The 15,510-nt window shown below is 37.0% G+C and overlaps 1 protein-coding gene across 2 annotated transcripts in view; it reads left to right on the top strand.

The window, feature by feature from the left end:
- The window catches only part of LOC149255173 (nucleoside hydrolase 3-like), a 386,258-nt gene extending 380,896 nt beyond the window's left edge, over positions 1–5,362 (top strand). Inside the window, exons 11-12 of one of the 2 annotated variants that reach the window (XM_089460377.1) lie at positions 4,119–4,427; positions 4,564–5,362. In XM_089460377.1, coding sequence (XP_089316503.1) covers positions 4,119–4,427; positions 4,564–4,845 — 591 coding nt within the window. In that variant the 3' untranslated portion in view covers positions 4,846–5,362. The remainder of the gene's footprint in view (positions 1–4,118; positions 4,428–4,563) is intronic. The other variant, XM_089460376.1, reaches the window with a different exon arrangement.
- Positions 5,363–15,510: the final 10,148 nt, after the last annotated feature.

Raw genomic sequence — 15,510 nt, forward strand, 5'->3', positions numbered from 1 at the left:
AAATTCGGGAGGTTGTTTCAAAGTTCTGGAGGCAAGAAAAATTCGCAAAGGCTAGAAGAGAGACTTCCAGAGTCAGTGGTAGGCTGGAGAGGCAACTCTGAGAGAGATCTAGGTAGCAGAAATTTGTGCCTGCACAGAGGGTGATGCAGGGCATTCTGTGGAAGGGTTTCTAAGGTCAGTTTCAATGTCATATTGCTTTTGAGGATTTCTTCACAAAAAAATTTCCAGTATTTTCTCTTTAGGATTGTCAGTTTTCGGCACCAACTTGTACTCAAATTTTTGTTGCAAAATAAAATATAAATCCTCAGCTGCTACATCGGTTTTCCCACATTGGGTTTTTCCGAGGACTTTTGTTCAAAATAACAATGTCAATTTTTATGTGTGTGTGCTAGCATATTCCTCAGTTTCCTGTATTTATTTTCCGCAACATTTATTTTATTTGGTGAAGAAATTGCAATGTGATTAATTCGGTATTAATAAAAAAGTTAATAAACTGATAATCAATTAGGAGAATTAATTCCAGTTGTTGCATTTCAAGGGAATTTTCACATGGTATCAGAGCATATTTAACAGATAAGAGGCTCAGAGGAAGAAGAGAGAAAATTTCGTTCTTCAGAGGGAGTACCAGACCGAAATTTTCTGGGGCTACATAGTTCCTAGCCAGGCAGTGCGAATTGTTAGGCATGAGTTCGATTTTCCAATTGTAGGTAGCGGGAAAATTCAATTTGTCCATAAAAGCAATTCTAACAATCAGAGGGAGCATCAAGGGTTTGCATCAATTTGCTAGAGCAGATTCAGTATTGGGTGGAAGATAAATTGCACACACTGAGGGAGTTTCTCTCAGAGTGTTTATTGCTTCAGAAATCCAAATTTTCTAGCTACAGTAGGAAGTTGCAGCAGACAATTTTCCTCACTCCAGGAAGGAGTGCGATTAGCAGAGCTAGTAGCCGAGCAGGAGAAAGAGGGAGATTTCCATCCCAAGTTGAGTTTTTGCAGAGATGGCCACAATCCAGCTTAGAGATCAGAACAGGTTGGAAGGAGCATCCAATTATATCATCTAGAAGGCAAGGATGTTATTCTTGCTAGATGAGCCTAGCCTTAAAATCCATGCAGAAAACATTGTGGTAGAACCTACTGATGTTGATCAACGAAAAGAATTCAAGAAGGAGATGGCCAAGGCAACGTGGATGATCCTGGATGGAGTCTGAAACGATATAGTCTCACGTATATCTGGAAAGAGCCATTAGAGGAAATTTCAGCCTAAAAGTGGCCTTCTAAAGAAAATTAATAAAATAATGGTTAAAATAATAAAATAAGAGTTATGAATTTTGTAGGGAAAAGAAGAAAACTAATTTTTTTAATTGTATTTTTAACTTATATCATTATAGGTTTACTCAAAGTTCAAGTGTAGACACTCGTTGGATATAGAATTAAATTCTACATCCAACGAGTACCCATTATGCATACTTTTGAGAAGACCCACATTGATAAAATTTGAAGATATATTTAAAAACATGTTGAAAACATTTTTTTAGTGTATTTTCAATTTTTGTTGATGTGGGTCTTCTCGAAAGTATGCATAATGGGTGCTCGTTGTATGTGGAATTTAATTCCACATCCAACGAGTGTTTATACTTGAAATTTGAGTAAACTTATAAAGAGATAAGCCAAAAATACAATTAAAAAAATAGTTTTTCTTTTTTTCTCTCCAAAATATTTACATGTACATTTTTTTAAATTTAAAAGATTTTTATTGGTTTAGATATTATGACATGGAAATTACGTGAAAATTTCATGGGCACTTTTAGGCTGAAATTTCCTCTAATGGCAGCCAAAGAAATGTGGGATGCTCTCTCAGGGTTGTATTAGAATCCTTCCCAACAATAGAAGATGTTCTTGAAGGGAAAGCTAAGTAACACCAAAATGATGAAGGGTGAAGGCATTAATCCCTTTCTCACTAGACTTCAAGATATCCGGATGAGCTAGAATTTCTAGGAGAGATGTCTCCACCTACAGAAATGGTAAGGATAACCCTCAACAATGTCATCGAGGAATGGGAGAATTTCGTCCAGAGTATTCTAGGAAGAGTTATGCTGCCTGGTGGGACCGAATGTGGGGTGATCTTGCACAAGAGGAGATGAGGTGAGCTCTAGTAAAGAGCTTCATCAATCGCAGTAGCAGCAAGGGATCAAAGGGTCCGAATGAGGAAGATAATGTGGCCCTTGTGTCAAATGGGAAAAAAAAAGGTCCCAGTCAAGGACAAGGCTCACAGGGAGAGAAGATGAAGAAGAAGGATCTGTGAAATATCATGTGCTTTAGGTGTGGCGAGTTTGGCCACTACAATACCCAATTTCCATAGAGGAAGAAGGAGAAGAAGGAAACGCAAGTTCAAGCGGCAACATCCACAGAGTTAGATAAACTTTCCTCTAGGCTAGAGGAAGATTTCACCATGTTTGTAGTTATACCTCTAGTGGTGAGGTGGGGCAATATGGAGCTTTATTCCCAAGAGTTGCACAGTGGTTTGGTTAAGGTCCATTGAGGTAAGCATCAAATGGTGTTTCCTCATGGACCATTACCTTGCTATAGGGGCCCACGGTATTTAGTAGCAGGAGGATCAATGTCAATAGATGCAGTCAGTTCCAAAGTGATAGTTGCAAACTAGTTGCAGTCAGATATTGAGCAGTGTTGATAGCAGTGCAGGAGACATAGTGTAGAGTCAACAACAATGCAAATTTCTCAATAGACAGTGCAGAGACTAGTAGCAGTCATAAACTTAGGAGACAGTTGCAGCACAAAGACAATTGATTCAGTATTTTGGATGCTTCTCAGTTGCTATAGTTGCAGTAGCAGCAACAATGGTTGAGAGGGAGTGTTAGTTGGGTTGTCATACAGATGTAGGGTTGGCAACAATATAGGTTATACAGTGTAGTGTCAGCAACAGCACAAAAGAAGCATGGTTCAGCGACAGTCAATAGTCATATGGATGATGATGATTAATGTCCACTAAAACTTATATATATATATATATATATATGCTTTCAATCCAATAAGAATTTTTTTATATACACACCTGAAATTTTATTTTTAGTTATTATATATAAATAATTTTTGGCTTAAGAAAAATCTTTCGGTAAAAATCACATAAGAGAAATTTTTGGCCCATGCGTTTCAAACCAACAAGTGTGGTTCATCATCAAGACCGGATGAAGAGACAGAGCATGGCAAATGCTTAAATAGAGAGCACTGTAGAGACCATAATGAGCAATGTAGAGATTTGAAAAATAATATTTAAATTAATTTATTAAAATCAAATATTATTAAAAAAATTCTATTAATGGAAAATAATGGGAAAAAAGAATAACTAAAAAAAAATCAAAGTCAAACACCAAACAACCAGGCAAGTAAAAACATATTAGAAAAATGAGTCACATCCTTAATCAACACATGATCATTTAATAAATAAAAATAATTAATAGAAATAAAATAAACTAAAATAAAAATAATTAATAAAATAAAACAAAACTACACATAACTCAAAAGAAATATATATATATATATTAATTAAAATATATATATATATATATATATAAATAAAAATAAATAAATAAGCATATATATAATTAAATTCAAAGAAAAGTAATCAATAAATAAAACATGGTTAACCATAAAATACGAGGCTCATTAAACAAATAAGAAAAATACTAAAATGAGTTAAGAACGAATAGGATGATAAAATACTTTGGAAAACATGAAGGATCAAGAATATAAAAAATATAGATTCTAATGAAAAATAAACTCACAACAAATATTATTAAAAAGACACCAATACCTACACAGATAAATAAACAAAAAAAAATCCCAAAAAACACTTAACAAACTAACTAAAGAGACAAGACCAAGGACTTAACTTCTACCCATAGATAAAGTTGACCTAACTTCTACCCATAGATAAAGTTGATATATATATATATGGGATTATATTATTTTTTTTTGTTCCTGCGTGTCAAGAGATATAAATATTATGTCTACCTTCACGTACAGCATGGAATTTGCATCTATTTAAATGATGATAGAGTATGTTTGTTTCCTGACATCTTTTCCTCGGCCTAATTTCACAGCATCTGTACATTGTCGGTGGCGGTTTTGACGAAGGTGACAACGTCCAACAGGGAAATCTCTTTACCTTCCCTTCAAACAAAAACGCAGAATTTCACATGTTCCTTGACCCTTATGCTGCAAAGCAGGTTATAGCAACAACGCTTAACATTACATTAATTCCTCTCAACGTCCAACGCAAAGCTTCATCCTTTGAAAAACTCATAAAAGGGCTAGAGATGTCAAAGGAGACACCTGAAGCAGTGTTTATGCATCGCCTACTCACAACAATGGAGCACCTGTATCGCAGTCACCATGTGTATAAAAATTTAGTATGTATAATGGTTGACACTCCAATTGAACAATCTGGTTTACACACACAGCTTAATGATTGCTTAAAATATATCAATTACATTTAAGTGGGAAATTTCTGTTATTGTATTGATTGGTTTTGGTTCATTGTTTCAGGACATGTTTTTGGGAGAAGTCCTAGGTGCGGTGATATTGATAGATAGGCCAGAACTAAGGTCAAGGACAAAACTAATACCAGTCAGGATCACGGCCACTGGTGATGCGACTACTGATGGATGGACAATTGTTGACCATGAGAAGGGCAATCCTATCAATATTTTGGAAGAGATTGATTCGGCAAGCTACTATCGTGACATCGTGACCACGTTGAATGAAAAGGTCCAGTCTGCTGTAGTCGCTAATTTCTCAGAGCAAAAGCAGTCATGGACTCACCCATAGAATATTAATTTATATCGGGAAGTACAATTATGGAAAACACCGACTGGGAATCAAACCAGTCCTCTACCTGCGTTGAGGCAACGCAATAAGCTCTTTCTTTTCCATTTAATACATTAATTCATATTCATTCAATTTCATTGAGGCAACGCAATAAGCTCTTTCTTTTCCATGTAATACATTAATTCATATTGAATTTCATGGAATAGAATGTAGTTAGTTTATTGAACCGAAAGAGATTCCCATCTTAAATGGCAATTTGTAAAAATATAATAAAGAGCCTCAGGCAACGTAACTAAATTGGATGTATTTGTTATAAGCTTTCCAATGATGTAATTAACATGCTCTTCCTGAACGTCCAGCAATAGCGTCATAAAACATAAACTGTTTGTGTAATTGCAAAATATGCAAAATGTCGGAAATGCCACTGGTTTGATACTATTCTACGGAGATTGTTGAGCAGCCGTGGCAATGAAAACCGTTCACACAAACACCGATGCATTTCCCAGCTATTTTTCCCTCGTGTATCCTACAACCTGTAAGGGCAGAGGAGGCAATTTCATTACTTGTTCATTCATCTTAAAGTTAAGTTACCCTAAAATAGGGCAACGATTTTTATTATTTTTGTAGTTTATGTTAATGAAGATGGTTCTACGATAATTTTTGCTTCTACTAACATAGAAGTTTAGAACTATTGCTGGTTCCCCCTCTTTATATGTTTGAGACAAATACATATAATGATATAAATGCACTTTGCAAGGATGCATCTTAGGTCACAATGAAACACACCTACACAAATTTTAAATTCAAATATTTAAACTTGGAGCAATTTATTCCCAACCATGGAATCAACACACATCCTTATACCCTCCAAAAGAGCGGTTACATTCTCTATAGACCTTTTTCATGGGTTAGTTACAACTTTAAAGAAAGAGACATTTTTGTTATGGCAAAAATTTTATAAGATCTGTAACTTGCATTATATTTATCAACAATAATTTTCAAAACACTGTGTTACACATTCCTTATGACATTCATTTGATTGATTTCCTTCTTGTACTATTATAGTTTTGTTGGTATTTTTTTATTTAGCTTTTCAATAATAATTAGTGATCTAACTAAGGAAGCCAATCAACAAAATAATTAATGATTCATTGTAGAAAAAAATATCAAATGATAATTTCTTTTAACAGTGATTATATTAATCCACGCCCGTACGCAACCAAAAACCAAGAGAAATAGAAATTGTTGACAATGTCATTCATGGTAGTTATATTTTCAGATTGTTCATCCAAACCCCACTTCTCTGCCAAAATTACAAAATTCCACCTCTCTACTTGAATCTCGCTATATACTCGACAATAATGATTCAAAAACAAAATACATTTATGCTTCGACATAAAAACATAAAAACACAGGAGACTCGCGAATTCTCCATTGCTGAAGGATAATTGAGATCGATTCCAGTTGTGTCATCCTCATACCGAGCATTCTTTTCTTCCAACTTGAGTTGGAGTTCTTAAATTTGCCTTCTCAAAGCTTCCACTTCATCCTCTAACTGATGAATTTTCAGATTCTCTTCTAACTACCTCTCTTGCATTTCGTATGCCTCCTTCTGTTGTTGCTGGAGACACATTTTCATCACAGCCAAACCCTCCCTGAATTCAACATGTTCCTTAAGACAACTACCACAATCTGAAGCAGGGAATTCTGTTTGCAGAGTGCATCCCCCCCGATCCTTCACCGAACACCCCATCATTTTGCCAAAATGAGGGCGGCGACGACCCCAGGAACTCGAAATTGAGACCCCCTCGTGAGAGTGACTCAAAGCCTCCATGATAACTGTTAGTGTCAGTCTTTCCAGCCTTCCTCCAGTGATCAAATATACTCTTTCAAAGTGATTTTGAAGTGTCAAGGTCAAATTTTGTCATTTCAGTGAGTCTTCAAGCAAAATTTGGTCACTAGGCATTAGGTCTAGGGTTTGCTTTCACTCCTTCTAAAATTGCCCAAATGCCAATCTATGTCATTATTCAGCTGAGTCTATCATCATTCATAGGGTTGTCATTATCATGTCAGTGTCGAATGAGTCATTTTACACCTTGTTCATGCTTCAGTTGCGCCTAGGTAAGGTCATTTCCCTCTCCTAGGGTTTTGAAGGCAATTTCTCTTGGACGTTCAAATCATCAGCAAAACTTGTATCCTGATGTTCATACACCTTCCCCTATCCTTAAAGTATCTTATCAAATGCTTCCCATCACTGAGATCCCCCAAATTCCTCATTTTCGCACAAACCCTAGTTTCTTGCTACAACTTGGCAATTTTCTAGGTTGGACCTGTGTTTTGCCCTTTTGGACCCCTTCCCCTCACTGGATTTATGAGATTCCACTTTCCCTGCTTCCTAACATCCCTCCCCACTCCCAAAAATTTCCTTAAGAATTTACAAGCCCCTCATCCCCTTCATTGCGCTTCATTTCCACAAAATTCATTGTTTCACACATCGGGATAAGTTTCACTCAAAAGATGTTTCAGAGCAATCAAAGATGAATTTTGGAAAACTAAGAGAGGTTTTTGTCCACAACATGCTAAAGAAGATAAACCTCCTTCAATTTTTACACAGGTGTCATGGTTTTAGAGAAATGTCAAAAATATCGTTGCCCCAGGAGAATCGAATGCACCTCTGAAGTGACCTTGGGAAAATCAAGTTTTCTCCTAGTTTGGTTGGCCAAATGATTTTCTTGATGAGTCAAATGATAACTAGACACAAAGAGCTTTCCAATGAGCTATCATGAGCTCAATTTGGAGTTGAGGAAGGCAGTTAAAAGTTGACTGCAACAGCACTCTGCCTTGAGGCAGCCTCATTTGGCACATTTTGACCAGTCTTGGGAGATTTGATTTTTGACAGGGCAAATGAACTCCAAATTGAAAAATTCTAGTTGTGTTGGAAATGAGACTCAAATACCTTTCCAACGAGCTATCCTGCACCCAATTTGGACACCGGGGAGGCCTCCAAAAAGCATCTGAAAATCGCGCTACGCGTAGGGCTCAGGCGCGCTACGCATCAGGGTTTTGGCTCAACGCGTAGCGCGCTGCGCGCTACCCTTAAGTTGGGGAGGTCCATTTCACAAAAACTCAGCATTTTTGGATTTGTCATGACAAATTACACTTGCTCAGCCACTGCCAAGACATTTCATTGAGGTTTGGGCCCTCAAAAGGTCAAAAAACAAGCAAAAAATGACCTTCTGCCACTTTTTGGACACACAGGAAGCAGTCTTGGGAGATTGCATTTTTAGAGGGAAAAATGGCCACCAAATTGAGAAATTCCACTTGGGCTGGAGAGTAGACATCCAGACCTTTCCAACAAGCCCACTTGTGCCTCATTTGGATGCCGGGAAGTGCCCCAAAAGTGGGCTGAAAGGCGCGCTACGCGTTGAGAAATGGCGTGCTACGCATCATGACATTTTCTCAATTTTTCACCTTCAGCTCAGGAAAACGCAGCATTTGACCAGTTTTGACTTGTTGGTGGGATTTTTCATCCTCCTTGATGTAATTGATGTAATTTCATGTTGACATGACACTTTTTTACCTATTCTAGAAGATTCATTCATAAAATGGAAAAAAATTAATGAATGAATTGGTTTCCTAGCTTATAGAGGCAAGTTGTTTTGATTGCCTAGATTGTAGTGCTCAGTTTAGAATTGGTTGAAACAGCTCCTAGGATGATAAGCTCGACCCCTAGAGGCAAGGGAATGTGTTAGCTTGCCTATATTATGTACTTTCTTAGTCATTTTCATGGTTGGACTCTTGAGGGATAAGCTTAGACTGTTTTACTCTTTGTATCTCTGCAATTTTGGCAAAGGAAAGACCAGGGTTTTGCAGCACTATTTGGGATTCCTGTGGTGATTTGTGTTGATGGTGTGTTTATCTCATGTACTTGTAAGTTTGTTATGTGTATCATTCTCCCACTCTTCTCTTCTGCAAATTAAGTAAATGAAGTGTTAAGGTAGAATTCATGGTTTCTATGCTCTGCCTTTAAGTTTGCTTAATATCTATGTTTTCATCTGTTTAAGGAGAACCCTCGATGGTTTCTTGCTCTCCTTAACTCCTCACCGGTCATATCCATCCATTCACTTATTTCAAAGGCATCAAGACAATCTCCTACCTTGCCCCAAAAAGACCTCTGCAAAAACTGTGTCTCATCCCCGCACCCAAAATTGTCGTGCTCAGCTTTCCAACAAAACCCTAAAAATTTAAAATCAAACTTTCCCTATCAGTTTACTAGCCTAAAATCAGTGTTCTTTATTGGTCATCTCAGCCATTTGAAGACCTTTTGTCGAGATAGACCCGGAGAGAGCCCTTTCTTGTCCCCGTAGGGCTAGCTACGAGGCTAAGTGGTTTGATGTTGCCTTGGATTTTGTCTTTTTCAGCCTGAGCCCAAATTCAAGCGCTAACAATAACGACCATGATTATTCTAACAAAATTACCCGAACAGAAAGTATAATCACCAAACCTCTCAATATCTCAGTGAAGAACATAGTGGTGAACATAAAGCGCAGTGAAGACAAAGGCTATCAAATTCCTGAAATGATAAACGCAAATAGCATAAACCTAGAGCCTCTCAATTTCCCTGTGAAGACCACAACTAGTAAAAACCTAGAGCTCAACAATGAACACATTTAGAGGAAAAACAAAGAGCTTCTCAAATGCCTCGCTCTTATCAAACACAAGCTTACACTCCTGAGTGTTTCTACCCTCTAATCCCACAGTAGTAACAAACCCCTATATCCCCAAAATTCCCGGACCCTGCCACAGGCTCCCATAGCTTATTACCACCAAGACAAAGATGGACACAAACTCATTCTTATGGCAAAAGTTTGATCTGTTATTCCTCCTTAATAGGAATTCTTAAGCCTCCTCCAAATATGGAAATGATGGACTGTGCACTTACCTCTTGCATCGCAATGATCCTCCATTATGATCCTAAATGTTGAAACGACTTGTAGCTTGTCCGAATTCATCGTCCCACCCGCGAATAGTCTGCACCAGGCTGAATAGATTAAATGGCAGTCTCGTTCTAAGTGAATTTGCTTGTTACCGCCTTGAATGCAGCTGCTATTGAGCCTGATTCGAGAATTGATTACCAGATCTCCCACACTTGAGCACAAGCCAACTCAAAGTGTTATCACATTCTAAGGACAACAAGCACGTGACAATGGATAAAGCTTGTCATGCCAAGGAGAGCCTCCACGGGGTAGGGAGGTGGGGCGTGAGATGAGAGGGCAGATGTGACAGGGAAGAGGTGGGAAGGTGGGGGGGGGTGTGAAGAGGAATTAGCAGCGAAGGTGGCTGAGGTGACCAAGAGAGGCGGTTGATGTGGCGGAGGAGGTGGAAGAGGGGAGGGAGGGGGAAGAAATACGAGAGGAGGTAGAGGGAGGGTCCGAGGGGGAGCCAAATGGGAGCAATTCAGGGTATGACAGGAGAAAAAATCCACATGAAATCACTCCTTTCCAACTAATTATTTCCCTTTTAAAAGTAGGAACCAAAAATAACTCTCAAGAGTTGGATTGTCATATAAGAAATTAGGGAATATGAAAATGACCCGCTACCCCGTTAATTTCACTGCTTTCTTCTTTCAACGACATGACAAGTTGGCTTGCTTGTCGACTTCCTTATTTTTCCCTCTTAGGATGTGGAAAAACTTTAATTGTCGAAAATGAGGAAACATTCGTTGGGCTCTTCTTAGGATTTGATTTAGTTTATTGTTCTGACATTCCGAGTTGTGGTTCCTTTTCTTTATGATCTAAAGGGAGCCCCCTAGTATATTCATATCCTTGATTCCTTTTTTCTGAGCCAAGGTGAGACCAAGAAGCAAGCCATGAGCCTCAACTTGATCATTTTTCTTCTTTCCCAACCCCCAGGCTTATCTATCTTCTATGATTCCTTTGGGATTAATGAGAATCCCTCCCCCTTCTACCACCCCAAAATTTCTTTTCAAACCTCCATCAAATTGGAGAATCCACTTTTCGAATTTTGCATCCAATCCACAAGCCCCTTAGGAGACATCCTAAGGATCCAGGGGGGCAAGGGGGGGTGGGAGAATTTGACTCGAGGTTAAGGAGACCCAGGGGCAGACCCAAGGAGAGATCCATGCAGATTCTTCATGATTCAAAGAGAGACACGCAATTAGTCTGTGAAATTCCATACAAGAGAAAGGGCTTTAAGATTTGTGATTCTGGTTGTTGAGCAAGTCTCTCTGAAGATCACTTTATTCCTTGATAACAATATATGCCAACAAACATACTTAGGAAGAGCAATCCATAGCTCCTTGAAGATACTTTTGGCCTGAAGGGAGCCCGCATAAAAGATAGGCTAGGTGTTGAAGAACAAAAGGAGATCATCGGGCCATCTTGTTCTGAGGAAAAGCGGACCAAGGACCACTGACAAAACTTCTTTTGAAAACTGAAATTGGAGGAAGATATGAGGGATGCTTTCCTCAGAAATTTTGCATAGGGGGCATCTGGAGGGTCCACTGAAACCTATTTTCTATAGGTTCTTTGTTGTTAGAATTTTTTTTATGAGCTAACAAGAAACAAAAGAAGTTCACCTTGGGGATAACATTCGTTTTCCAAATTTTGCTCCATATTGAGGACTTTGGGGGGATTTGGGAATTGAACAGCATACGGGAGTATCCTTCTTTGACCATGAAAATGGAGTTCTTCCATCCCCACTTGTCCACCTTTGTTTGCTCAATGGGGGTGCATCCACTTAGCTTTTTTATTTGAAGTTCTCTTGATGGGAGCATATTTTCCGAGATATTTTCCAATTTCCACCCCTTCCATAGTCCCTGCTGATCCCAATTGAATATTTGATCCAAATGTGTCACCCCAATCTATATCATGTGATTCCTAAGTAGGATGAGAGAGGGATCTGAATACAATGGAAGAAAACCCAGGATTAAGTCTGACCAAATATTAGTTGAGGCTCCATGACCCAGAAGTTTAAATAAATTATTCAATATTATGTCTGAGGATGCTCTCATGAGTTTCAAGACTGGAGAATCTTGAGTCACCTCCATTCGCCCCTCTCTGTTGTTATGTTGATTTATATATTTTTCTTTCATTACTTACACCCACCAAATATTAGGCTTCGTGGTCATGGCCCAGAAGAGCTTGACCCCCATTACCATATTGATAATAATTGGGTATCTTATGCCTAGTCCTCCATGTTGTTTTGGCGCTATGATAGTTTTCCAATTTACCAAATGGAGTTTCTTTTTTTTTTTTGTATTTCCTCCCTCCTAGAGAAATTTTCTAATATAATATCAAGTTAATGCAGAACATACTTTGGTGCTTAGAGAGCAGAGAATTAATACAGTGGGATAGCTGATAGCACTGATTTCACAAGAATTGTCCTCCCTACATTATTAAGCTAGATTCCTCCCCAATTCATGATTTTGGATTTAATTTTGTCCAAGACTTTTTGCCAAGCATAGGGAGCAACACTTTTCAAGAATATAGGGACTCCTAAATAGTTAAAGTATTTCCAATCCCTAACAGTTTTGAAGCCCAAGATATGTTCTATTTCTTTTGCTATATGTGGGGATATATTTCATAAGTACATTTGATATTTATTTTAAGATCAACCTGTTAAGATCTTTTGAAACCAGGATGAAGAGGAGGGGGAGAAAGGAAATCATTGCCATATTCCTCTTTTAGCTTTGAAGATAGAGAAAATTAAACCATTTATTAGTAGTTCATGTTAGGACAGGATGGGTAACTCCTAAATTGATTGCTATTGCATTGATGATAATATAATTATATAACATACAAGTGTGACCATTTGTTTCATCTTCCAAGGCCGGTTCCTATTTTGACTACTCATATTTCCTTTTATTTACATATTTACAAGTTATTCATCCAATCCCTGAGGATTAGGTGTCTAACATTCCCCCCCAAATATGAAGGGGTGTTTGTGAGTCCAAGTGTCATTCTAAAATTTTCAAACTTTTCTCTTCCAAGTGCTTTGTTGAAGGTGTATGGAATTTGATCATTTGTTGAACCATATCTTAGATGAATAGTCCTGGCCTCTACATGATATCAAATCAGATGATACTTTGTGTTGATATGTTTGGTTCGATCATGGAATTTTGGATTCTTGGCCAACTTAATTGTAGAAGTATTGTCAGCCAAAAAGGGAGTAGAGTCCATGTCTTTAAGAATTTTCCTTAGCTACACAATCTCTTTTGTTTCTTTTGCACATACCAGATATTCTTCCTTTATATCAGAATCTATTGGAACTGATTGTTTGTTTCACCTCGACAAGACAATTCGTGATCCAAGACTCATAAGATAGCTTAAAGTAGACATTATGTTTTCTTTATCTCCATCAAATTCTGAATTAAAATATCTAATCAACTTGAAGTCATCCACTTGTGAATATTTGAGTCTAGAGTCTTGACGTAATTTCAAGCTCTTTAGAACTCTTTTTGTAGTAGACAATTTTCCTTATTGCATAAATATGGAAAGGATTCTGACAGTAGATGAAATATCTAGTTTGGTAATGATGAGGTAGATAAGACTTCCCACAATTGGCTATATTTAGTTGCATCCTTCAAATAAGGAAAATGGAGTTTCCACCTTATGTTATCTTATGACTCTTGGATTAGGAGTTTTTTCCTGGAGGTGACAAAGATAGTCAATTCCAACAAATTCCATGATAGAGGCAAAATATGTGGTGGCTAAAAATGCAACAAAGGAGATTGTGTGGCTCAGGGAAAATCTTGGAAACTTGAAGGATAAATACGTGAAATCTACTCCCCTTTTTATTGACAATATTTTTTCAATTAAGTTGGTCAAAGATCCCAAATTCCATGATCAAACCAAACATATCAACAAAAAGAATCATTTGATTTTATATCATGTAGAGGCCAAGACTATTCATCTAAGACATTTTTCCACAAATGAGAAAATTGTAGACATCTTCACCAAAGCAATTAGGAGAGAAAAGTTTGAAAAAATCAAAATTATGCTTGGAATCACAAACACCCCTTTGGATTAAGGAGGCAAATGTTAGACACCTAACCCTTGGAGATTGGGTGAATAACTTGTAAATATGTAAATATAAGGAAATGTGAATAATTAGAATAATAACCGACCTTGGAAGATGAAAATAATGGTCAATCTTGTATGTTATATAAGTTTATTCTTATCAATGCAATAACAATTAATTTGGGAGTTACCCATGTTTTCTTGATATTGCAAAGGAGGTAGAATTGATATAGTTTAAAACCTAGGCTACAAAAGGATGACCAAAACTAAGATGTATAAGAAGCAACCTAATATAGATCCAATTGAATGCATTAAACAAATCCACTTTCAGGATAATGGCATTTTGTTTTCCAATGTGGATAGAGTGAAGGACAGCCTAGCATAAACTAACGGCTTCATGTATTTGGCATCCCTTTAAAACTCAAACTAATTGAAGATGTGCTTCAAGAGCATATATTTCAACTTGTTAGTGAAATGTGTAGAGTGAAATATGTCAAAATAGACTGAAATGTGTGGGATTGTTTTATTTAGGAATAAGGGCAATAAATGTTGTGTTCACAAATGCTAATATATAACATGTGATTCTCAAATACTCAACTCCCTTGCGTAGATAATCCGCTGGGAAGTCAAAGTATTCAAGGTAAATTCTATGGGAATCCCATTAGGGTTGGGGCTCTCCTCTTTCTAGAAGATTTGAAGGACTCCCAATAATTCCTCTTTGATGACTTCTATCATTTGATGATCATTCCATCTTAGTTGGTGAAGCTTGGAAAATGGGAGGCAATGATGAGGATCACATCTATGATCATCCTTGAATTAGCCTTGAATATTTTTCAAAAGTGGAGGATACATTTTGTTGTGATATATTTGAATCAATTGGCCTTAGAGTTATTTATTTTATATATGGACCATATAGTATTTGATGGCCTTCTTTCTATTGGAAAATTAATGAAAAAAATTTGTCGTTTTCGTCCCTAGCTTGCAGCCATAAAGATCTAATTTTGAGCCTCTCTTCAACAAAATCTTCCTTTTCGTCCACTCAAGGAATTTTAATTCATCCTTCTACTTGTAGTGTGCTCGAATCCCAGCATGGAAACACTACCCATCCGACAAAACTTAGTTGTACATTAAGAATGATTTTTGGAAGCACATGACTCAAATTTATCATAATCTTATCATGTGCCTCGCAATCATAATTAAAATGAATGTAATACTACATGCCATTAATGCATTTATTTTCACAAATAAACTGTAAGACATAAATTCACAACATGAATAAATACATAGTAGTGTAAAAAGCCAGGACCTAAAAAATTAGGGTTTCAACATAAAAAAAGCAGTGATTAATCATGACACATAAATATGTAGTTATACAAAACAATTCGGGAACTTCTTGTTATCACCAAAAAATTGATCATCTAGCCTATTTTACTAGATGAATCAAAGTACACCATGTAAAGCCAATTTTACCATAGTAAAATTGCTTTCGCTGTGATAAATTACTTAATAAACCACCTTTGTTAAATAATTTATAGTTAAACCCATGAAGAATAATTAAATAAATCACTATTTATTTGATTGTCTTTTAAGAATAATTACTTAAACCAGTGTTCAATTATTATTC

Source organism: Pinus tabuliformis, chromosome 7, assembly GCF_031772625.1.
Source record: "Pinus tabuliformis cultivar Carrire ecotype Pingquan chromosome 7, CPIR1, whole genome shotgun sequence".
Lineage (NCBI taxonomy): Eukaryota > Viridiplantae > Streptophyta > Pinopsida > Pinales > Pinaceae > Pinus > Pinus tabuliformis.